The sequence below is a fragment of the Zingiber officinale genome, chromosome 1B (genome assembly GCF_018446385.1).
Source record: "Zingiber officinale cultivar Zhangliang chromosome 1B, Zo_v1.1, whole genome shotgun sequence".
Lineage (NCBI taxonomy): Eukaryota > Viridiplantae > Streptophyta > Magnoliopsida > Zingiberales > Zingiberaceae > Zingiber > Zingiber officinale.
The window spans coordinates 10,639,531-10,665,727 of NC_055986.1; the positions used below are offsets into that span (position 1 = coordinate 10,639,531).

Here is a 26,197-nt window from a genome sequence, read left to right on the forward strand (position 1 = left end):
GATGTCACGTTTTCCTCTTTAAAACTAATTTCATCGAAGATATCATTTCTTCATTCAAATAGGAAAAAAAGCCAAGATCTCTGCAAGGTCACTTGCTCTTACTTTTTTCTTCTCCACATGAAAAGACTTGCTTACTCCACTAATGGTGGATTCATTCTGAAGACCGCACACAGAGTTGGACATTACATTTTTTTTTTTTTCGTTTATTCTCTTCTGATGACATTAGCCCTCCTTTCATTAGCTACATTAGCTTGTCATCAATATAAGCTTGCATGTTTTTATTTATCAACTTTATCAAAGATTATATTATCAGTAGCATTCAATAATTAAATTAATTTATAGATTACCTTGTGTCTTTCACTCGAGTTGAAGAAATAAAGTTATCTTCAATCCTAATTCATCCCCCGAGTAAATTTAGACTTTTAAAATATTCATTTCTATTACTATTTGAATTTTAATCCTCTTATTTATTTCTTTAAATATTTTATCACTATATCATTCATGAGGGCAAACCCTCTTTAGGTCATATTTAACATGATCTACGAGGGAACAGGTTGGTGTTGGATTTGGCTTGGTTCATGAATGACTTTGCCCACGTGCTCAATCTGATCTAAAAAAAAATTAAAATAAAAAATAAGATTAAGATTAGTTTTAACTCTATTTTGGAAAAAGAAATCTCCAAGTATTAATTTACTGTAAAGGATGGATAAATCAGATTGGGAATTAAGATATTATCCACTAGATGTAAAATTATCCTAATAATAGATCATCAGTTTATCGATAAACTATTTTTTAATTAGATATAAAACCTCTTTCCTTCCTTTTTTAACATTCCAAGCATCTGAATTATCAAAAAATAATTAATTTAGAGCATGATATTCTACTACTACAAACCTTGAGCCTTGAGGCTGTACAAATGGTGAACGCAGAATAATATTGGGCCACTAATTCAATGCCTCATTTCCTTAGAAAGTTAAAATTCCTGACATACACAAAATGGTACGAATACCACCATTTCCTAGTGTAATACGCGTGCACCACTTCTACAATATGACTACCGTCTATTCACCACAGACATCAAAAGAATTACAGTATGTATAGCAGTATGTATAGCCTCGACAAGTTTCTCCAGTACTAAAAGGTAGTAAGCAGCCTGCGTGAACCTTGCCAATGGTGTTTTCCTGTGAAATCAAGAAATCCAACCTTAGTTTTGAGAGCGAAAAAGAGGAAAACACACACAAGGATACAAAGGTACAATGCTTTCTCATCATAGAGCTGTGTCCTTGGAGCACTGAGTTGAGGAATCAGCAAAGGTAGCTATCTTTTTCTCTAGCTCTGGTTTATTAGCACCGATAAGTTTATCCATTAGCTCCCCGTCTTTCAGAAAGAAGAATGTTGGAGTTGCTCGGATGTCCCATGAGGAGCTAAATTCCTGAAAAGTGTATATCATATATATAATCTATGGAACAAAATTCCTAAAAGATAATTCATAAGCTTAAAATCCACTCTATTTATAATGTTTGATTCGCACGCTTTGCTGCTAATCATATTGCGCGGTAGAATGATTCACCTTGGCATTTATATACTAAACAAAGCAAATCAGAATGTCTATGAGCGGAACAACATTTGGCTATTATAAATATATACGGTTCTAAGTAAATTTCAACTTTAATTGAGTGCAGGAAAAGAGAAAATGAGATGCAAGTTAAGAAGATATTCTGGGCTGCATCTGGTTGTCCATATTGTCATGTGAAAAGCTATTTAAATATAACTTGTACTTCTGTGCTGCCCGTGCTTGGAGGTATTTTAGCAATAACACTGTATATCTTAAATCAATGGTGGGTATTCTTCTCTTCCAAAACTTTGCATAGATAACTAAGAGAAAAACATCTTAGCAGTTTCAATGAGCTAAAAGCCTAACACTTGCAACCTTAGCATTTAGAAACTCTACTAATCTTTATCACGAGTTCATGACCAATTTAGAAACCTGACAAAAATTTAAGCAACTAAGAATGTTCTGAAATTGGTACTGCAAGGTTAAATGGTGTACGCCAAGGTTTAAAATTTCGACCCGTGCCGAGGTTTCGGTCCGATACCGGAACGATACGGTTTCGGTATCGTATCGTGCCGTGCCGATACTGTTAGAGTGTATACTAAAAGCCTAACTTTTGGTATAAACATTAATCTAGAAATAAGAATCACATTGGTCAAATGTCTACATTTATGATAAATGTAGTTGCTCAATTAATTTATATTGTAGATAACATGGTGTGTGGTGTCACATACAGAAGATCATGTTATCGGTTCCTTATAAATTATAAACAGTAGCTCACGACCAAGATGGAAAGGAACAAACCATTGGAAGGTCGTAGTGTAATTAGGTATTAGTTTATCTTAACTATATGATTACACTAGTACACTTAGAGTGTATTGAGTAGGACCATTTGAGGTCGTTCCTTTTATACTGACTTTATAAAAGAATAAAGACCTCAGTTATTATGGAAGTGTGTGCTCTTAATCCTAATATAATAACAAGCACATATATTTGATATTTATTTCTTTAATTTATCAATAGGTGAGATTTAGTTCGATAAATCAATAAACCCGATAAGTTGGGAAATGGTATCACTTATAGTGTGTGTTGTTGATTATAGAAGGAAACTGTGTACTAGAGATACTAGGTTGATAATGTCCTCAAGAGGAGCTCATAAGGATTGTCATGTTAAACCTCGCAGTGGACTTAGTCCGACATGATAATAAGGTTGAGTAGTACTACTCTTGGACTTAGATATTAATTAAATGAGTTGTCAGAACTCACTTAATTAGTGGACATTCGATATCTTAAACACAGGGAGACTAACATGCTCATAATAAGAAGGAAGGAGCCCAAATGTAATTTGGGATTGGTGCGATAGTTCAATAATAGTTCTTTAGTGGAATGAATTATTATTGATGAAATTAAGTTGTGTGTTCCGAACACGGATGCTTAATTTCATCGGAGACCAAACCAATTCCTCCTCTCGTCCCTATCGTAGCCTCTAGTATATAGATTTATACCCACCGTATACCCACCTTCTTACCCGTCAATCCGAAGCCGAACCGAATTGCCACCCTTAGCCAAGACCAAGTGGATGAGTATGTAGGGTCGGCCAAAGCTTGGGTCCCAAGCTTAGGTGTGTCGACCACTAGAATATTTAAAAGGATTTTTATTAAAATTATTTCATGTGGATATCATGATTTTAAAGAGAGTTTAAAATTAAAATTTCCTTTTATAGCTTTCTTACAAAAGATTAAGAGAAGAGATTAATCTCTTTCCTTATTGTAGATTAAAAGGATGGTTTAATTTTTGGTAAAACTTTCCCTATTTGTAAATCATCTACATGTTTAAAGAGAGTTTAAATTTAAAATCTTTCCTTATTTGTTGATTAAAGGAGGATTTTAAATTTTAAGAAAACTTTTTTAACCATGTTCATGATTTAAAGAGAGTTTAAAATTAATAATTCTCTTTATTAGTTTCTATAATTGAGAAAAGATTTGATATCTTTCCTTAGATTAAAGAGATTTTAATTTTAGAGATAACTTCTTTTATCCACGTTTAAAGAAAGATTTTAATTTATTAAATTTCCTTTTATAAACCAATCAGATGGGATTAAATTATCGGAGAAATAATTGTGTGAAGTTTTAATTAATTAAAACTCTCCTTGTTTTGAAGTGTGGCCGACCATTATAATTAGAAAGGGAAAATTGTTTTAATTAAATAAATTTTTCCTTTTCAGCAAAAGAATTAAGGAAGTTTTTAATTAAATTTCCTTATTCGCCAAGACCAAGGATTATAAAGAGAGGGGTAGAAGACTTCGGTGAACAACCTCTATTATTTCTCTCTCTCTTTTTCTCTGGTGTCAGGCGCCAACAACCCTCCCTTGGTGGTGGCCAACCTTCATCTTCGAGCTCTGTGTGCGGATACTACTTGGAGAAGAAGAAGAAGAAGGAGACAAAGCTTAGATCCCTTGGAGCTTGGTTGTGGAAAAAGATCCTCTTTTGGAAGCTTGTCTGGCAAACTTGAAGAAAGGAGAAGAAGGTGCTTGGTGGATTCTCATCTAGATCGCGCCCACACAACGTCCGAGGTTAAAGAGGAATACGGTGAAGATCAAGAGGTCTTTCTAAAAGGTATAACTAGTATTCGCATCATCAGTTATATTAGTAATTTTTGGAAATAATACCATCTACTATTCTAGTATTTGAATGTTTTCAAGTTGTGTTTTTGTTTTATTTTCCTTGTGATTTGATTGTTCTGGTTAACCTAAAGTTATTTTAGGAAATTAAATATTAGATTTCTATAAAAGGTTTTGTCTAGTCGGTGGTGGATGTGCCTCGCCACGTCAATATTGGGAACCAATTATAGAAATTAATATTTAATGGAATTAATAACTTAAGGTGATTTTCCGCAGGAGATCCAAGTCAAAACCTAAAGAACAAATAGATTAAGTTTTGGATCAAACGTGTTAAGTTCCGCAGCGATCCAAAATTTAATTTAAAAGACCGGAACGATACGGTTTCGGTATCGTATCGTGCCGTGCCGATACGGTTTCGGTAATTTTACTTAAACATTAAATCAGTAAAAAATATAAAATAATTAAAATATATATATAAGAATATAAATTTGATTTAATAGAATTTTTATAAAAATTATTTTTTTTAGAATTTTTAAAAATTTTAAAATAGTAAAAATAATTTCAGAATATTATTTAATAAAATTGATTATTTTTTTAAAATTTTAAATATATTTTTTTATTTTTTATATTTTATATATAAATTTTTTTTAGAATTTTTTGAATCTTTATATTTTGTTGGGATAATTTAATTAGGGTTCATGAAAGTCTCTTTAAAATATCTCAATTAAATAGGAATTGTTTAATTTATTTAAATTATAATTTTGCACAGTGCTGTGCCCGCGACCCGCGCCTGCTCCCGCGACCCAGCGCCCGCGACTCGCCCGCGCCCGCCTCCGACTGCGCCGGAGGTGTCCGGCGACACCTCCGGCTGCGCGGGAGGAGTCCGGCGAAGATTCCGGCGGCGCCAGAACAGGCTCCGCGAAGCTTCCGGCGACGCCGGAAGCTTCTGGCGATGCTGTTCCCGACTCCTCCTGGCGCGTGACGCACCACGCACGATGCGACGAAACCGTCGCTCGTCCGGTGCCGGTTTCGGTGCGCGGGCGAAACGGTAAGTTTCGCCCGTTCCGCCCGGCACTGAACGAAATTTTGTTCATTGGTACACGCTTCTTCAGAGAATCATCTAGCAGAACACTGAGTGGGAGCAATTTTCAATCTGGCAGTGCTATGGATTGCAATAACCACAGGAGGTATGGGTACTATGATACCAAGACACAGCAAATAACATAAAGACAAATTCAAAACTCAAGTCTTAAAAAAAAACTTATTATGAGCTTATCTAGGAAACCTGTATTGCAATTTATATCATACAGAGTAAGTCCCTACCAAAACTACAAGCTAATTCAGCTTTCCAACATATTGACACAAACTGATTCACCATTTTTACCTAGAGTTTGATGTGATTATCCATAACATACTATGTTCACCGCCTTGAGTAACAGATATCTCTATTCTCCAATCGTAATTCAAACAAGCATCAAGATCGCACACCATAACTAAGGCGATGAGGATGATTTAGCAGGAAGCAACAAGGGTAATGACCTTATGCAAGCACAATGTGCCCGTTTTCTCAAGGAAATGATGCAAGAACAACAATAAGTGGACTGATAATTCACACAAGCACAGGATTATGGAATAATTCAAACAACCAAAGGATGGCAACACCACACCAAAGGAAATGAGGACGAATTAGCAGGAAGAAACAAGGATAATGACCTTATGCCAGCACAATGTGCCAGGCTTCTCGAGAAAAAGTAAGAATTATAATAAGTGAACTAGAATTTAAATATGGACTGGATTGTAAAGAAATTTAAATAAAAGAAGATATTACCATTAGTTTATCAACATCTATGGTCAAAAACATCAGTGAAGGATACTTCTCAGATAACTCTGCATATAAAGGCGCTATCACTCTGCATGGGCCACACCAAGATGCACTGAAGTTTGCTACAACCTGTGGAAAATCATATAGGAACATTCAAGTTCTATGGTAAAAGAAAAATAAGCTACACGTGAAGAATTATAAAATTAGTCTCAACCTGTGATGTTACAACTTCTATGGAGATCTTTGAACTAATTACCCAAGAAGATTTAAATTGGGTATGAGTTTTTTCATGAATATGTTTTAGATTAGCTATTACAAGTCACTGAGATCACTCCGTCACTTATTTGACAGAGGCCGATGAACAGCTGCCTGGAAAGTCCAGCATCTCTTTTCAGAACAAAATATCATTTTTTAATTATTTTACAAATTAAAACAATCTCTCCCTCTAGCTAAGCCTCTACCTCCCTTTCTCTCCCTTGCTCCTTCCCAATCTCCTATAGCCATCATGGAGGAAGACGAATATTCTCTGCTGCCAACCAAAGTAAATGAGGGTAAAGGATTTCGTTGGAATAATGGCAAGAAAATTAGGGACAGCAATGGGTAGCTGACAATCGGCTACCCACAAGAATCAGAGCCATTTAAGTCTGGTTTGAGTTCAAGACACATTTGGGTTTGCGTAAAATTGCAGGTACCCATGTATCATCTATAGTGGATATGTAAATGGGCCCGAGTAGCAGATATTTAATGAGGTTTAAGTTCGGGTAATACCAAAAAAATGTGGGTACTAACACCTTGCCATTCCTACAAATTAGAGCCCTCCCACTAATCCTCTCCAATTTAATCCAGTTACCCATCAACAACAAGGGTGCTCTACCACTGCCAAGCAAAACTTGTGAGCATAAAATTGAACTCTATACAGAGTTGTCAGTCACCCTTGTTAAAGTTGTCAATGATCCAAACACAAAGGAATGTTAAAAAATGATCATCTAATCCAATAAAATCATTCTTTAGCCCACAATTCTATATGTGGGACTAAAGTAGAACGTCACAACTTCGCTCACTCAATGCTTCATATCTTATTAAAGTTTAAATTAACACTCATATCCTAGAATCTCTAATTGAGACATAGCCTAATGATGGTTCCACCATCAAACAAGTAGCTTTTTCCCAGCAACCAATCGTGTATAAGGTTAGATCAGCTCTAATGCCACATATAAGGATTCATGATCCATGAATTTTGGTAGGTTCAATCACAGATCCAAACTCCGCCCATGACGACCGGTCATGGTCAGTCCCAAGCCTGGATAAGGAAGAGGATTAAGTTAGGTTGTCAGCCAGCGTTAAAACTATAACAAATATTCAATGAATGGATCTATTAAACTATTGTGCTAATGCTAGGTTGTTCCCCGGAAGGAACGCATTGCAGGGTCCGACGTTATAGTCCGACTATAACATCTCGACAAAGACCACTACATCTCCAGAACTTGGGTGTAATGCTAAATATGTAAGAGTTCGCGTTATAGGGTCCGACTATAACATCTTAGCAAAGACCGCTACATCTCCATGAGAACTTGAGTGTAGTGTTAAATAGGCAAGAGTTATCACACCATGATTGGATGAGAACAATATGATAGGAAAACTAATAATTTAAGATTTGGAACATGGAACATAGGAACTCTCACTGGTAAATCAATGAAAGTAGTAGATATGATGATTAGGAGAAAAATTAATATTTTGTATGTACAAGAGACAAAATGAGTAGGCAAAAGGAAAAGATGATAGAGAACTCAGGTTTTAAGTTATGGTACACTAGAAAGAGTAAAGAAAGAAATGGAGTGGGTATTATTGTAGATAGTTTGTTAAAGGATAAAGTTGTAGGAGTAGTTAGAAAAGGGGATAAAATTGTTGGAGGATCGGTGGCCGGCTTGAAGGGGGGTTGGATAGACGGCACCCCCAAATCGTTAGCTTCCTACACTATTGTTAGCTTGCGCAGCGGAATACAAATAAAAACAAACAAGCTAAACTAAATACAAGACAAAGAAAGGAAATGCAAACCAAACCGCTAACACGTTCGATGTAACGTGGTTCGGAGATGATGCTCCTACTCCACGACGTGTCCGTAAGGTGGACGATCCCTCAATCCGTCGGTGGATTAGTCCCCGAAAACTCCGGCTAGCTCAAACCTCCTTGTGGATGGAGAAACCTTACCACAAACTCACCAAGACCTCTTGGACACAAGGGAAACCTTGAGCACTTTTGTGACTACTAATTAGGCTTTAACCAAGTCTAATTTCGTCGCCTTGGCCGGCCATATCAAGCTCCTTCTTATAGAGCTTGGAACAAATCAGAACCTGATTTGCCCGTTACCAGTCGACTGGTCCTTGCATCGCTCAAGGTATCCTTCCTAGGCTACCATTCATGCATCCTCGAGTATCATACAAATGTTCGCATATAAATGAATTAAGCAACGGTACTTACTTGGAGCAACAAGAAGGAGCTTGATGTGTGTGTAGTGAGCTGGCAAAACTTCGCTCTGATACCACCTGTAACGCCCGCCCTTCTTACCCAACCAAAGGCGGCGCTACGTCCTTATACTACTTACGTACATGTTTTACTATAACAGCGGAAGAATAAAAACTTTAAGAATTTAATTTATTAAGCATAATATCACATATTCTGATTTGTTCAAATGTGCATATATTGAACTTATAACTAATCATATTAATTTGTCCGGATCGTTCTTTGCCGAGCCACCACCACACACATCACTATCTGCTCCTCCTGTTGCTCCTCTAGCTCATCCAGCTTCTTTATCTGCAGTACAAGGAAAGTAAGCTGTGAGCACTCATGGCTCAGTAAGTTCCTTTCCTACTCACTAAAACCGAAAATCATCGTATATTAATATCATGCGTAGTATCATAAGCATACGACATACAAGGGTATCATATTCATATCATGACATTATATCATCAGATAATTCAAGCACATATGTAGGCAATGCATCATGAATTTGAAAGTTTATACTTATAAGTACTTGAAATTCATATCATCATTAGAGGGGATCCCGGTTTGTACCACATACATAATGCGCGCGCTTCTTAAATAGGTCCAAGGTAGCAAGTCTTGAACCCTACCATACATACATACTAGGCCCGAGTCTTACTCCATCGACCTAGGGCACTCAAAGGCCCATTACTGACGAGGCCCGAGTCTTACTCCATCGACCCCGGGGCGTTTACGGAGCTCACCCTTGGTACAAACCATAAAAATAACTTATCATGCATAACTATCATATCATGTCCTTAACAATCTTTCATGCATTTATTCTTTTTCATCATTTCTTTTCATTATGTATAGCATTTTCTATGCTATCACATATCATAACATAACTTCATTTCTTTTCATTATGTATAGCATTTCCTTATGCTATCACATATCATGGCATATTACATAACATTATGTATAGCATTTCCTATGCTATCACATATCATAACATAACTTCATTTCTTTTCATTATGTATAGCATTTCCTTATGCTATCACATATCATGGCATATTACATAACATTATGTATAGCATTTCCTATGCTATCACATATCATGACATATAACATAATTTCATTTTCTCCTCATTATGTTTAGCATTTCCTATGCTATCACATATCATGGCATATTACATAACATTATGTATAGCATTTCCTATGCTATCACATATCATGGCATATAACATAATTTCATTTTCTCCTCATTATGTTTAGCATTTCCTATGCTATCACATATCATGGCATATTACATAACATTATGTATAGCATTTCCTATGCTATCACATATCATGGCATATAACATAATTTCATTTTCTCCTCATTATGTTTAGCATTTCCTATGCTATCACATATCATGGCATATTACATAACATTATGTATAGCATTTCATAGAAGGAACCTTTGCACTAGTTCGGTTAGACAATAATCTTACTCACCTCTTTAAAATATTTTTGGTTGAAATCCTAAGGTTAGATACTCCTCTGATCATACATCATATCAATATAAAATCATGGAAAGGAATCCTTCTACATAGCATAGAAAATCTTATCATGAAATGAGGTCTTGTTTAAATCATCCTAGATTTGAAAACCTTTTCTTTAGCCGAATTTTCTTAAATTCTTTCCTAGGTTTTCTAATCCTTATAAATCCGAAAATCACATAAAAGCCTTGTACCACAGGTGAGGGGAAACTTACCTTCTTCGCTTAAGTTTCCTAGAGTTGAGAACTTGCTTGGACCTTTCTTCCTTGCTTGCTTTGCTCGGCACCAATGGAGGAGAGGAGTGGCTAGGTCTTTTGGTGGAGAGGAGGAGGAAGAAGAGGCTTCTTCCTCTTTGTGTTGCTCGGCAACAACAAGAAAGAAAGAAGAGGGAGGGAGTGAGGAGGAAGAGGAGCTTCCTTCCTCTTGTGTTGCTCGGCAACAAGAAGAAAAGAGGGGGAGAGGGAGGTCTCGGCACAAAGGGAGGAGAGGAGGATGAGTGGGTTGAGGATGAAGTTGAAGCCCCCTTCCATGCCTATTTATACTAAAAGGAGGGGAGGGAACTTGACTTGATTCATCCTCCCTATTCATTTCTTCCCTTAAATGACAAGAATATTCTAGAGATATGCCTCTTGAGTTCTCTCTTTTCTTTCCCTTAATCTCTCTCTTTTTTCTCCTTTAATTAAAATTCCTATCTCTCCTCTTACAATATTCTCTCCTATCCCACTTGGTTAATACATGCATGCATCCATAAGAGAACCAAGGTTCAAAACTTGGTTATGTATATTTTTATTTCTTTTTACTTCCTTTTTCTTTTAAGTAGAAAGAATCCTTTCTTATTCTTAACTACTTAATCCTTTCTCTCCTTATCAATAATTCTCCTATCCCCTTTGGTATCCTATACATGTTCCTTACAAGAGATCCAAGGTTCAATCTCTCTTCTAACATTTTATTTTCTTTTGTACATAATAACTCATATATTACAATATTATGCATTATGCATAAATATTTCATACATGTATATATTATCTCATATTTCTTCCTTTTTGTCTACATTAATTCCATACATTATAAATCATGCATAGATGATTTATATTCTCAATTTTATTTTCTTTCATAAAGTTTTAATCATCTAAATCCTTCCCATCTTAATATTCAACGTAGACTATCTACACATTACATTCGTACTCTCATTGCCCTTACTTTATCTAGGCTTTCTAGGGGTGTTACACCCTTACAACTCATTTGATGCTTCTTTTACAGCTTTGACTTCTTGCCTTCAAGCCTACTTCCTTTGGCTCTCGTCCCTCGGATGCATCCAAGCCCGCGGCTCGTCCCCGATGCCATCCTTCGGTACCAAGTCGCTTCCTCGGCTTTGGCCTTGTCCTTGTCCCTGATGCTCCATCCTTCGGACCGTCAACCCGAGTCACATGTGTCACTTCGCACAACTCAAGTACACATATCAAATAAATGTAGTGACTATTATTGTAAACCCTTCACTAAACACTGAAGTCGTAGGAGTAGTCAGATATGGAGATAGAATCATAGTCCTTAAGATAATAGTTGTGAAAGAAACTATGAACATAATTATTGTAAATGCACCACAAGTAGGATTAGATGAAGCTACCAAATTAATATTTTGGGATGACTTAGATGAAATATTATAAAATATTATGTCAAATGAAATTATTTTAATAGGAGGTGATCTAAATTGGCATGTCAGAGTAAAAATTGAGGAATATGAGAGGGTACATAGGAGTTATGGGTTTGGAACAAGAAATGAAAAAGGGAAAACTATATTAGATTTTGTGATAGCATATGACCTCATAATAGCTAATATAATTTTTTAAGAAAAGAGAAGAGCACTTAGTCACATTAAAAAGTGGGAATAATAAATCACAAATTGACTTTCTTATGGTTAGGAAGAAAGATAGAAAAATTTGTAAAGATTGCAAAGTTATCACTGGAGAAAGCTTAACTATCTAACATAGGTTAGTAGTGTTGAATATACGTCTCAAACATAGTATCAATAGAAAAAAATATATATGATTCCTAAAATTAAGTGGTGGAAGTTAAAGGATGAAAAGCAAAATATATTTAAGGAGAAGGTAGAAGTATAAGCATTAGGTGAAATATACGATGACTCTAATACAACATGGGATAAGATGGTATCAAAGTTGAAAATAGTAGCGAAGAGTGTACTCGGTGAGTGAAAGGGACATGCACCACTAAGTAAGGAATCTTGGTGGTGAAATGAGAAAGTACAAGAGAAAGTAAAGGAAAAACAAATAGCTTATAAGGAATTATATATTTGTAAGAACGAGAAAAATTTAAAAAAATATACAATAGCCAAGAAAAAAACTAAGAAAGTAATGAGTGAAGCAAAAAATAAAACTTTTGAACGATTATATCAACAATTGGATACAAAAGAAGGGGAAAGAGACATTTATAGAATAGCTAAAGAGATCTTAGCCAAATAAAATGTATTAAAGATGAATATAATAAGGTATTAGTAAATGATTGAAAAATAAAAGAACGGTGGAAGAGGTATTTTCATCAACTGTTTAATGAAGGTTTAGGTGACCAACTTAACTTAGATAATTTAAGTAGGTCAAATGAGCATAGAAATTTTAATTTTTATCATAGAATTCAAATTTCAAAAAGTAAAATAAACTTTAAATGAAATGCACGAAAAGCCGTTGGGAAATAAAGTTATGAAGTGCATAGGGAAATAAGGTATTGAATACTTACAAAATTATTTAACATGATATTGAAAATGAAAAAAATGTCTGTTCAACGGAGGATAAGTACTCTAGTTCCCTTATATAAGAACAAGGGAGATGTACAAAATTGTGCAAACTATAAGGGTATTAAACTAATGAGTCATACTCTGAAACTTTAGGAAAAAGTAATAGAAAAAAAAAGATTAAGGAGACCATGACCGAAAATCAATTTGGATTCATGCCGGGAAGGTCGACAATAGAAGCTATTCATCTTTTTAGACAAATAATTGAAAAATATCGGGAGCAAAATAAGATCTACACATGAAAAAGCTTATGATAGAGTCCCAAAAGAAATTATATGGAGAATTCTAGAAAAGAGAGGTGTTAGTGTAACATATATTGAACTAATTAAGGATATATACGAAGATGTAACGACCAAAGTAAATACTTCAGACGGAGTAACTGAAACATTTCCAATAAAGATAGGGTTACATCAAGGATCAGCTCTAAGTCCCTATCTTTTTACACTAATTATGGATGAACTCACTGGAGACATTCAAGACATAGTATTGCGATGATGTTGTTTGCGGATGATATTATTTTGATAGATGAAACATGTGAAGAAGTACATGCTAAACTAGAATCTTGACAGAAAAAGTTAGAAGGAAAAGGTTTTAAGCTTAGTAGATTAAAAACAGAATATATGAAATTTAAGTTTAGCAATATTAGAAGTAATGGACATACGAGGATGGACAAAATAAGAAATGAGAGCATTAGAGAGAAATTCGGAGTTGCATCTATTGAGGAAAAACTCCGAGAGACACGTTTAAGATGGTACGGGCATGTACTTAGACGATCAATAAATGCTCCAGTTAGGCGATGTGAAACTATGATAAACATGCATATCAAACGAGGAAGAGGAAGAACAAAAAAGACTTGGTTAGAAACAATAAAATAAGATAAAATTTATTTAAATATAGAGGATGATATAGTAAGAGATGGAACTTAATGGCGTAAAAGAATTCATACAGCCGACCCCACCTAGTGGGAAAATGCTTGGTTGTTATTGTCGTCGTTGTCAATCACAGATCCAATGCTTAAATTCAGCCTAAAAGTAGTTAGCTATCAAAGTTTATAAATTCTCATAATCCACTTGCAACTCTCCGCAAGACAAAATTAGAGTGCCACTAGAAGATTTGAAAGAGAGCGAGAGAGAGAGAGATTTGATTGTACAACTAATTAAAAAAAAAAACGCACATTTTGACTTTAGATTGGAAATCTGATGGTTTTCTATCCACCTTGGTACCATTAATACCTCACTTATGATGTTGTATGACATTTTGACTTTATACAACAAAATATAGTACCAAATTAAGGTAGCGTTTGGTTTAGAGGTTTGGGAATGAGGGAATGGATTCATTCCCAAACCTTGTGTTTGGTTGATGGGAATGGAATCAAGATTTTGGAATGAAACCCAAAAACTTGGGTATGCATGAAACTCACCCCTCCCTTGGGTTTTGATGGAATGGGAATAAGAATTAAGTTTTGGACGAAAATACCCTTAGTATATTTGTTCAATTTTTCTTTCATTCCACACTCTCTCCTTGTTCTCTCTCATCATACTTTCTCTCTCCTCATTCTATCATCACTTTTTCTCTCTCAACATACTTTCTCTCACCTCATTCTCTCTCATCACACATTTTCTACTATTTTCTCTCTGTATTCTCTTTCATCACACACCCTCTTTCATTATTTTCTCTCTCTTCATTTTTTCATCATACTTTCTCTCTCCTCAATCTCTCTTACCATACTCTCTCTCCATATTTTATTTCATCACACTTTCTCTCTCTTCATTCTCTCCCATCACACTCTCTCTCCTCATTCTCTCTCATCACACATTCCCTATCATTTTCTCTCTGTATTCTCTCTCATCACACACTCTCTCTCATTATTTTCTCTTTCTTCATTCTCTCCTATTTTTTCATTATACTTTCTCTCTCCTCAATCTCTCTTACTATACTCTCTCTCCATATTTTCTCTCAATACTTTCTCTCTCTTCATTCTCTTTCATCACACTCTCTCTCCTCATTTTCTCTCATCATACTTTCCCTCTCTTCATTTTTTCCCATCACACTTTCTCTCTCATCACATTTTTTCATCATACTTTCTCTCCTCAATCTCTCATTTTCTCTCATCACACTTTCTCTCTCTTCATTTTTTCCCATCACTCTTTCTCTCTCAACACACTTTCTCTCTCATCATACTTTTTCACTTTTCAATCTCTCCAATCACACTCTCTCTCCTCATTTTCTCTCATCACACTTTCCCTCTCTTCATTTTTTCACATCACACTTTCTCTCTCATCATTCTCTCTCATCATATGTTTATCTCACATTCAACTTTCTCTTCCATCTAATTTTTTTCTCTTATTTTTCTCTAAGGGTAAAAAAGGAAATTTAAGTTCATTCCAATTGAAAATATTCAACTAACCAAACATTATTTTTTAGAATGATACCCAAGCTCATACCCATTCCCATTCCGTAATACTATGATACTCATTCTCATTCCGATTCCTAGGAGAGAACCAAACGCCACCTAAATTTTGGGTATCCATTTATAATTACAACAATTAGCCTGAAAGTTTTCTTACTCCCACTAATTGAATCTTAGTTTCTTTAAAATGGCATGACTTGAATATTAATCACATTAAGTACAATTTGAGCAATAGGCATCTATTGGTAGAAATCAACTAAAAGCCTCCAATTATTTTTCACAAAGTTGTACATCAGCTACAATACCAAAGTTATATCAGATCGAAGTAAAATGACCATAGTAAAATCTCATCCAAGGATATAAACCCTACAATGGAATTTTATTTAGGAATTATTTATTATAATAATCATTTGAATAATATAGGTTTCTCTAAACTTTGATCTGGGGATAGAATATATTCAAGTAACCCTCACTCATGAGTATCTGAGACAATTCAACCTATTTGTTTTACAAAACTTACCTTCTTGTATCATCAAAGCACTGCCCAACATATAATGCAAGCATTGTTTGGTTCATATTCAGAGCAATGCCTATTGTTCCTTCTTCAAACTCTACTAATTCACGTAACATTATTTTGCCAAGGCTACAAATATGAACAATTCTGTCATCTACTACCCTAGTCCAATCCCGTTCTTAATGTAATGAATATGTCTTTTCATTTCTTCTTTGGATCTCCTTGAATTATCAGAACTGCAATAAAATCCTTGGTTATTAAATTTTAATGAATTACTAAGTTCTGGTCATTCAAAATACTATGAAATTAGAATGAAATCGAATACGATTCCAATATTTCATATCTATCATGTCAGCATGTAACACTAAAAAAAAACGAGGTAACACCATTTTGGATGGAATTGTGCAGAAATTCAGGGGACAAATTCACATAACAGAAACACGCTAGACTCAAAAACCTTCATATGCAAGTGTTAATGACAGATCATTTCAAATATATGCTGGATGCTTTGTGAAATCTCTTTAGCCATATTCCTTGGTCTGAAGAATGTACAAGCCTTTTTCTTTTCAATCACTTACAATCTTGCCTTGTTTTTCTGCTTCTGAAATCTTTTGCTCCCAGTTACCCTTGCTTGTTATTACATGCACATTGCCACCTCCCATGTCTATCTCATCATCCATGTCACTAGCTGCCTCACTCTAAAAGGAAAAGGGAAGATAATGTAAAAAAATTAACAAATAGGGAAGAAATTATAAGAGTGATAGATATATACTCAACAAAGATATGGTCCAGAGAAATAGAATAAAAATTTCAGCATTAGATATTGACCAAGAAATTCAATTCACTATTTAAAACAATAATGTGAAATAACAAAAAAATTCCATATATTTTTAGAAACAAACTATAAATTCCATTATTAAAAGAGACTCAACTAATCTACTATAGCAGGAACAAGTGAGTACATAAGCAATTAAAGATTCCAAGCTATTTCAAAAAATAACTCTATATAGAGTGTATGTGTAGTTCAAAACCATAAGAGTTGTTCTTGCCGCATAAGAATATTAATCCACAAAAATTAATCCTACAAGGCCAGTTTGTCAAAAGTTACCTTGACACACTCAATCATCATGTCTAAATTTTTTTGCTCTCATTTAAAAATTTATTAACTAAATCCCAACTTTTTCAACTTTGGAACAATTTTTTGGCATGTCATTTTCCTGTTAACAACAATTAAATGACTTGCATAGGCTTGACATGGACTACTCTGCTGAGTTAAGAAAGCACAATATGTGCTTCTCTATGGATACATTATCTTGTTTCTTAGTATCCCTCCTTCCCAAGCTCAAACATATTGCACCATTAAATGGAATTGGAAGCAACACCACAAGAATATTTGTTAATAACATTGTTAGCAAAAGTAATATAACTAGTCACATTGACATGACTAAGAAAGAGGATAATAAGTTTAGGGCTTTGAATGTAAAAAAGGAAGCAAGGACCATATTTCCATATGTTAACCAGGTGGTCCAGGGATGACTCTTGGATCAGATGGTTAGTGTGGGGGCAAAAATTCAATGTCAAAGATATATTAGCACAAAAGTTTTAATGAAAACAAGCAACCACAACATTAATAAGGATGGCTTAATAGATTTATACATTGTAATATGGGAGCTCTTATGATAAACTCACTAGTAATGTCTCGAGTCCTACAACAAAAGGACCAGTAATTCTTGCAATGATGCACAACATATATATATTCAACAACTTTCATACAGTAAAACTCTCACCATGAATAGCAATAGCAAGCACGAAAACTCTAGCAACATAATGGACAAAGGGTGTCTTCTTTCCAGTTACTAGTTTCACATAAGACTTCTGAAGAGGCAATAATCCACATCAGATTCCCTCATTCTTCATTCAATGATCCTTATGATATAGTAAAGCGATGAGGATCAAACACATCCAAAGTCACAACGAAATGATCCATATCATCACTGTCCAAAGTTGGATAGATATTTCATGTCAGGAGACGATCATTTTCATACCATTACTAGCACAAAACGAGAGAGAGAGAGAGAGAGAGAGAGAGAGAGAATTTTTAACATGGTTCAACAACATTTCCTTAAAATCAGAATTGTGCAGAGGTATCTTATAAAGGCATAAATAGAAAGAGGTAGGTTGCATAGGGTCAGAATAGACAAAAAGTAACAATACAAATTGCTTCAAGCTACAGACATGGCTGCCAACATGATGCCCCCATTATCACCCTACAATCTGAACAAACTCACTAGGAAGCTAAACCAGATATACATTAATGCCCCATCCTTCATAGTGCATCAGTTAAGCTTCATTCTTCTACATTTCATATCACATTAAAAAATAGACGTATGAGGTAACTAACTTTTTTGCTAGATTTGGTAAATTAGCTCCTAACATCAGCATTACCAGCTCAAACTCATATGTATTTTGAAAAGCAAAATATTTAGAATGCAGGATAATCATCCACCAATATAGCAAGGATGTTAACAAAATAGTGATGAAAGATGCAAGTCAGAGATGCAAAGAATAGACAGTGGCAACAAATACATAATTTGTTTATATTAAATAGTGAGAAGGTTTCGATATTGTCTATTGATAACTTCTTACCTTCCTTACACAGTTTCCCATTTGAATTGAGAAAGGAACCAAAACAACAATTTATATCAGCTTCTGTGAAAAAAAGAACAAGGTCTGTATTACTAAAAGCCCATGAGAGGAAAAATTTACTAGATAATAACTATGAAAATAAATCTCAACAGCCAATAAAAATACAACAACCAAATCTTATCCTACTAGGTGGGGTCAACAACCACTAAAAATAAATGGTCAGAAATCTTAGGAAATGATCCAGTAGCATATGATAAGGATATTATAATGCATGGATGGGTGGGTGCTGCAGCGTGGGGATGATTCTCATGTCACAAAAAAGAACTAAAAAAGGCTTTGCAGACAGAGATTTTAATTTGTATAAGATGATAATTCATGTAAATCAAATAGCTATATCATTAATTGTGAAATATTCTAGCGCCGATAAGATTATATTTATTTTCAATCTTAGTTAACTTATTGAGCATATGTATGTAGTGTATCTTATTCCATACATACATCTTTGAGGTTTCATTTTGTTAATAATAAATGAATTTGAAGAAAGTGAATTAAGGTATCAAATTAGGTTTATGCTAATCTCACTATTTAATGATATTGATTGAATTTTTACAAAGAGGCACCATAATGGTCAATCATTACAACCTACTCTAGCACTCCCCCTAAAAATTGTGTAGAACTATTGCTAATGCTCATCTTGCTTACAATGTAATGAAAAATTTTACTCCGTAGGCCTTTAGTAGGCACATCACCTAACTAATATGATTTGACAAAAGTAATCAAGATAATTCCTCTGTCCAGCTTCTCCTTCTAAAATGTCAATACACTTTAATAGCTTAGTACAATTGCATTGCACGGAGTTGTTTACCATTTTGATGGCTGCTTTGTTGTCACAATATAACATTGAAGAATAGCTTTTCATTATGTTAAACTGTACCAAAACAAATTTCTAAGCCGGAGAGCCACATATGGTCTATGGTTAGAGGCTTTGTATTTCACTCCAGAACTAAATCTAGGAAAAGTTTATGTTTTGTTGTTCCAAGTCACTAGATTGCCAACAGCAGTAAGTAGAGAACCGAGGAACAGACTGCCTATAATCAATAAATCTTCCCTAATTTGCAGCTGTATACATCTCAACCTTGAGGCAATTGTTGCTAGCAAGGAGAACAATCTTGTTCTTGGGCATCTCTTTAAATGCCTCAAAATGCGTGTATCGTGTGGGGAATTATCCACTCAACCTCATTCACCTACCAGCAACTTTTCACTTTGGTCATTAGATGTCGCAGGCAATCAACACCCAGGCATAGCAGTCTCATAATGCATTAAACACAAATTTTTACAAGAAAAATAATTGCGCTGTTAAAAAGATTTTGCCACTTAAATAATATGGAAATATCATAGATTTCCTTGATACTTGTCATATTGATAGGAAAGGCACCTTCTTGGGCACAATGTCTCCACTTTATTGTTCTTTATCAATCTGTCACATCAACATAGTCATTCCATTATGGCGATCAATAGGAAGGGGACGTTAAATTCCAAGCACAAGTTATTGCCCTTCCCCTCCAAAGTGAACCGATATATCTTCCAAAAGTTCTAATATTAGCTACTCCAAGACATTTCTTCTTTCTGCTGCATTGACAGTTCCAGCTTATATAAGAATTACTGAAAATGACTAAATCAGCTAAAAACTTTTCTTCGCGCACCTATAAGCTACGTTATCAAAGGCCATCTAATATCTCCCGATCTCTAATTAGTCGTCTTTAATTCGCAACAGGCAAACCCAAAAGTTACGTAGAACTGGCCATCATATCCCATTCGTCCATGTAAACGGATAACAACCATGCGGCGATATATGAACACAGAGAGGCGCACTAAATAGCAATGATCAGCAACAACTAATCAAAAAAGGGGCATATTTTAATGGAAAATACGGGGAAATGTGAGATCTTTCTCATATGGTAACAAATTCAGAACACACGGGACGAATTAGTCGCGGTGACGTCGCCGAATTCATGGTGAGGAAAGGAATAGTTACCTATTTCAGGCCGACGACTCGAAGTATCGAGCCCGCTCCAGGTTCTCCTCGGAGCAGACTGATCGACACTGTAACAACCACGTATTGCTAAGTCGATTATCCCAAAGTCGGTGGTTCTAGAAAGAGCCGATCGAAGCCCAATTTTTCTTAATGGGCTGAACCCATAATCTTACCCCGGTAAATTATTAGCCCATTGCTGAATTCTCTTCTAATATAATTTAACAATTATTCGACCATGCAAGTATTTGCCCCGGGAGTTCAGCAAGCATCCATAGGCGGTTTCGACGGGACATTTTTCTTTTTGCTAGTCCCCGCTTCTCCGTCAGTTCATCCTTGACCAACACGAAATAATTCATGTATGTCTACTGGTCTAGGCAGTTAAATAAGATATATAAGAGAGGATACATTTAATTATTAGTCAGGATTGGACCTCTATATTTCATAATGATAATATGAGCATTGTGATAAAAAAAAAAAATTGAATACGTTCATCCTTAATCTCCCTGTCAATTCGTCTCAAAGTTAACACTGAGGAGATAAATTATAGACAACTACTAGACTTTGGAATAGTGACTAGCACATAAGGAAGACATTTATCTCGGCTTTATCGAGATTCGAATCTCATACTTTATTATGACAACACCTCATATGCTAGTCACTGGACCCATTCGAGAGGATATGATGATAATATGATCATATTTACATTTTGAGGGGATAAAAAAATTTGATAAATTAATTATTAGGACAGTTAATTTAGATTGGATCCATCCAATTAATTTATCTCACTAAATAATTTAAGTATGATGATTAAAATTTTATTAACTCATTTAAAAGACAGGTCCAAATAAATCAATCTGTCTGGCCCTCGGTTCGTATAAGTCAAACAACGGGTACAGGTTGAGAAAAAAATATCTGTAAAACTTAAAACTAAAATAAAAATATTTAATTTATTTTTATATATATATATATATATATAATTTTATGGTGGACTTTGGATTGATCCGCCTAACTTACCCATCTTCTTGAGTTAGATTGGAATTTTTTAATTCGTCAAGAAGATAAAATTACCCGCTCTGTCAAATAACTAACCCACCACGGATCCATCTACCTTGCTATGGACCGGCTCGCCTAGCAGCTCTATTGACTACTAGGCGAGGAATTATGCGCTTTTGAATTTTTTCCGGCAAGCGAAAAGGGAAAGACTTTTGGAATTAAATAAAAAAAATGAAATTTTAAGGGTGTATTTACAAATAAAAGAGAAAAAGAAATAAATAAGGATTTTAACTTTTAAAAAGGTTGAATGCGCTTATGCGCCTAACTTAATTTCAGTAGTCTTTTAATTGTTGCTTGAATGTCAATTTAAGTCAAATGATCCTATTTGAAACTGAGAAGATGGCATGTTAATTCACGTGGATAATTTATTGACTAATGGTTGATCTTTTGATTTAGAATGAAGCTTCTTAATGATCCTGTGTATCACTAGACGATCCAATGAAGTGCTAGTAATCAAAGCTCAAGGAATTAAGGGGTCTCTGGTAAGACTCTCCGATGCTCAAGGTAGTACAATTTCCTTACAAGTAGAAGAAGAATAATAGTGGATGTACGAATGAAGGTATCAGATGTAAGAATTACATACTTTGTCAACAGAGAGAACCTCTTTTTATACCACCTCCCATGATCTCCGTGATCATGAGGTGGCTTCATACGTCAAAGTTTGTTAGGTAGTTCTTCAAAGAGCTTCCGAGGAATCTTTTTTGCATTTACATATGTACCTCTTTTATCGTTTATAACTTAAATCTTTTTTAAAATCGTTGAAGGAAGATGTCGTTATAGATGAATCATCAATGAGAAACCAAATAGACGCCGGAGTTTCTAAAGTAATATTCCCCGGCAACTATGTCAAGCTGTTAAAATGTTGTCGGTTGTTTGTTTGCTGAATATATCTCGGCTAGTCCGCAAGCCGACCATATTACTTGTCATTGTATTATGTTATAGTATCTTGGCCTGTCCATAAGGCTGGCCGTATTACTTGCCATTGCATCAATCTGCCCTTTCATATGTTAAATACTACAGGGATCTGTTCTAATATAGAGCCCACAGTGTGTCAAATCTTCATTCAAGAAATCATATGGTAGATTATGTATGTTATAGCTTTATTTTAGAGACAATATGACATTAAGTAACTAAAACTCGGTCAACCTGTGCCTGACCGAGTGCATATGCAGAGTTTTCTAAAGATAAGTATCTTTAAGTTTGTCCGGTCTTTACCCAGTTGGGCGTACAAGGGAAGCCTTGTATTCGACCAGTCTTCATCCAGCCGATCTTATATTAAAAGTTTTATAATACCACGTGTTTCTAAGTCCGTTCGAGTTTTACCCGACCAACCGTATATTAAGAACTATATATATATATATATATATAAAGTTAAGTATCTCTAGGTCCGCCCGAGCTTTGCCCGGTCAGGTATTCATAGAGAACTTTTATGTTTATTCGACCTCTATTCGGTTGACCATATATTAAAAGATATATATAAGGTTAAGTATCTTTGGGCCCGCTTGGGCTTTGTCCGGCTAGGTGTTCACAGAAAACCTTATGTTCATTCGGCCTTCATCAGGTTGATCTTATATTTGTTGGTGCAGTTAGCACTGACGGTCTAACTCAAGTTTTGATGAATGACAAAGTAAGTTAAGTTAGGTTTATTGTGATCTAACACTTTGATTGAGTGTGCAAGAGAAGTCCAGATAAGTCGACGGGCTGACCGGATATCTGACACGAAGTCCAGCTAGGTCAACGGGCTAACATGATAGTTGGCACGAAATCCAGATAGATCGACGGGATGACCGGATGTCTGTCACGAAATCTAGCTAAGTCGACAGGCTGACCTAATAGCTGGCACGAAGTCCAGACAGGTCGACAGGCTGACTTAATGTCTGGCAGGTAAGTTAAGGTAAGTCACTGGAGGGGAGTGACTTGGTGAGGATGCGTGCATTCCCACTCAGGGAATTTAGGCGTCGATCTAACTTAGAACCATTTCGGGAATCTAAGTTGAGATCGCGACTAGATTCTGATCTCGGCGAGACGGAATCTAATTACTACTCTATAATTGTGCTAACACTTTATTTTGTAGGGTAGTATAATTTGCATTTGCCTCGGACTAACATTTTCTTGCAGGAAATTGAGTTGCTGGAAAATGGTGGTCCAAGCGCCTGGAAGGGATTCGGGCGCCCGGAATGCAAATTCTATCCCGACGTAGGGTTGAGCGCGCTGATTGGCTGGGCCGACGTCATGCTCCAAGCGTCTAGAAGGGATCCGGACGCCCGAAGCTTCCTATATAAGGAGGCTATCACCTGGAGCAAATAACAACAACTTCTGCTACAATTGCTCTTGTGCGCGCTGCTTCCAAGACACTCTTACTACGCTGCGAAATTTCTCCGACAACTAACGATTTAGTCTTTACTTTCTTGTTGTCGGTAATTTCATTTTGCAAGTTCCTGTACTCATTTTGTAAACATATTTTCGAATTATTAGTGATTACTCAACGAAAGTATTCAACGAGTGTGGGCCTTAAAGTAGGAGTCGACGAAGGCTCCGAACCAAGTAAAATTAGTTTGTGTTAGCATTGTGTCTTTCGTATTTCTGCTGCATACTCGACTCAATTTAATTACGAATTTTTCGAATGCTATTCACCCCCTCCTCTAGCATTTTCACGATCCAACAATATTAAAAGATATATATAAGGTTAAGTATCTCTGGGTCCGCCCGAGCTTTACCCGGCCAGGTGTTCATAGAAAATCTTATGTTCGTTCGGCTTTTATCGGGCCGATCTTATACTAAAAGATATATATAAGGTTAAGTATCTCTAGGTCCGCTCGAGTTTTATCGGGCCAGGTGTTCACAGAGAACCTTATGTTCATTCGGCCTTCATCTGACCGATCTTATACTAAGACCTTTATAAAGTTAAACTTCTTTACGTCTGCCCGGTCTTTACCCGACCGGGCATACACAAAGAGTTTTGTGTTCGATCGACCCTCGTCTAGCCGATCTTATATTTTTGTGAGGCTAGCTAAGTATTGCTAAGCCTGACCGACCCTTTGCCCGACCTGGCTTTCCTTAAACCGGGTCGGCCATTAACTGACCAAGCACATTACCTTTTTATTTTCAGAGTAAAACCCTAAAATCTTTATATTCAACCAAGTTCACACCCGGTTGTCCTTATATGGACGTTCTGCACTGGAGTCGCACGGGCAAGATCTGAGAATTCTGAGGTTGGACAATCAACAGAACCAGGTATGAAATGCTCATCCATTTTGTCTTTGACCACCACATTACCTTGACTTTAACTACTACGTCATCTTCTAGATCCGCTCATTATGACCCGTATCACTAGCCTCCCCTTCAAGTCTAGTCGAAGGAGACGTAGTTGGCTGACTGGACTCGAGTTTTAGTCTCGCTCGTTCTCCTTCTATACCTAGTGATTTTCAAGGTTTATGTTTTTGATCGTGCTTCTAGGCACTTGATGATCTTTTCAAAAAATGATCCGCTCCTTGCTAGAGCTAGTACTGACGACACACGAAAAGGTATTTTTGACTACAAAATGTGTCAATTGTCATGTCCTACATAAATGCTCATTTATGGATAAATATCATGTGGCCCCGATACTCATTCTTTGCGACATTTGTTGACATCTGCTGTTTCGTATGGCACAATGTCACATTCAACTTCGCAAATTAGTGATCATCCTTATGCAAGCCATTTTAATCTAATGGTGAAAACTAAATTTCTCCTTATAAAACCCTAGACCTTATGCATTCTCCGCATTGTCTTTCATCTTCTTCAATCTCTCCTTCCAATAATCTCTTTTCCTCTCGGCTTTCTTCTACTCTTAACCTTACGCCCAATAAGTCGCTGATCTTCTGTCTACTTTTCATTCTACCATGGCTTATGAATTTTTCGCTCTATGGTATACTCTTACCTCTTCGAAGTTCGATGCCTCCGATAGAGTCTATCTCTATTCTAGATATGAAATTCCTCCCAATTACCGCATTCGTCTTTTTCCTAGGACAAGCATCCTCATCTTCCTCCTAATAATCGTGTGACTTTCTTCCCCCATCAATGAGTGGTTGGTTTACGTTTTCCTGTTCACCCATTTTTATCAGAAGTAAGTCAGTATTTTCGCATCTCACTACAATAATTTACACTGAATGTATTCTGTTATATGTGTGGGATGTTTATGTTGTTCCACCTGTTCGTAATTCCTCCTACTCCTTGTAATCTTTATCTGTTTGTCTATCCAAAAAAAAAAAAATCAAAATTTGGGTTTTCCTATTCCAATCTTAACCTAAAGTAGTCTTCTTTGAGGATATGTCATCTTCGAATAAGAGTTGGAAATCTCATTTCTTCTTGATAGAAATACCTGATTCTGTCACTTGACTTACTGCTTGGCAAGCTTCCTTTTCTCTTCCTGATCCTACAAGATTGAAAAAGGATCATGTGTTTACTATTTATCTCCCCAAACTAAGCCATCAATATTTTAAAATTTACAAATGGTTACAGGAGGCTTTTTTATATCTTTTTGATTTAAGCCCCATTCAAAAGAGACTGTCATGTTCCTTTGGTAAGCTTTGTTAACTTTGATGCTTACACTTTCTCTAACTAAAGTATCTTTTATTTTATACAGTGGACTATTCTATTATCCTTGATCGATGAATCAATCGATCTAAAAAAGGCTGAGCTATGTGCCAAGGAAAAGGAATTATTGGCCAAGCGGGGTTTAC

At 35.7% G+C, this 26,197-nt stretch overlaps 1 protein-coding gene across 7 annotated transcripts; it reads right to left on the bottom strand.

The window, feature by feature from the left end:
* Positions 1–945: 945 nt before the first annotated feature.
* On the bottom strand, positions 946–20,538 carry LOC122050431 (thioredoxin H4-1-like). Of its 7 annotated transcripts, XM_042611357.1 has the most exons (8): positions 20,424–20,518; positions 20,092–20,259; positions 19,824–20,017; positions 18,389–18,451; positions 16,321–16,440; positions 6,001–6,123; positions 1,256–1,432; positions 946–1,181 (listed from the first exon to the last, which is right to left on the bottom strand). In XM_042611357.1, the coding sequence occupies exons 4-7, from the start codon at positions 18,407–18,409 to the stop codon at positions 1,268–1,270; spliced, it is 429 nt and encodes a 142-aa protein (XP_042467291.1). In that variant the 5' UTR covers positions 18,410–18,451; positions 19,824–20,017; positions 20,092–20,259; positions 20,424–20,518; the 3' UTR covers positions 946–1,181; positions 1,256–1,267. The 7 variants fall into 7 exon arrangements, with proteins under 7 accessions (XP_042467291.1, XP_042467269.1, XP_042467285.1 ...); XM_042611335.1 differs by lacking the exons at positions 19,824–20,017; positions 20,092–20,259 and adding an exon at positions 17,530–17,736 and having other exon boundaries at positions 20,424–20,506; XM_042611351.1 differs by lacking the exons at positions 19,824–20,017; positions 20,092–20,259 and having other exon boundaries at positions 20,424–20,538.
* Positions 20,539–26,197: the final 5,659 nt, after the last annotated feature.

Coding starts and splice junctions, on each gene's coding strand:
- LOC122050431 (XM_042611335.1), bottom strand. CDS start 17,568: ATGTTGCTAGAGTTTTCGTGCTTGCTATTGCTATTCATG. Junction 6,124..16,320: donor CAGAAAAACAAGGCAAGATT/GTAAGTGATTGA, acceptor GATTTTCCACAG/GTTGTAGCAAACTTCAGTGC. Junction 1,433..6,000: donor TAGATGTTGATAAACTAATG/GTAATATCTTCT, acceptor TACACTTTTCAG/GAATTTAGCTCCTCATGGGA.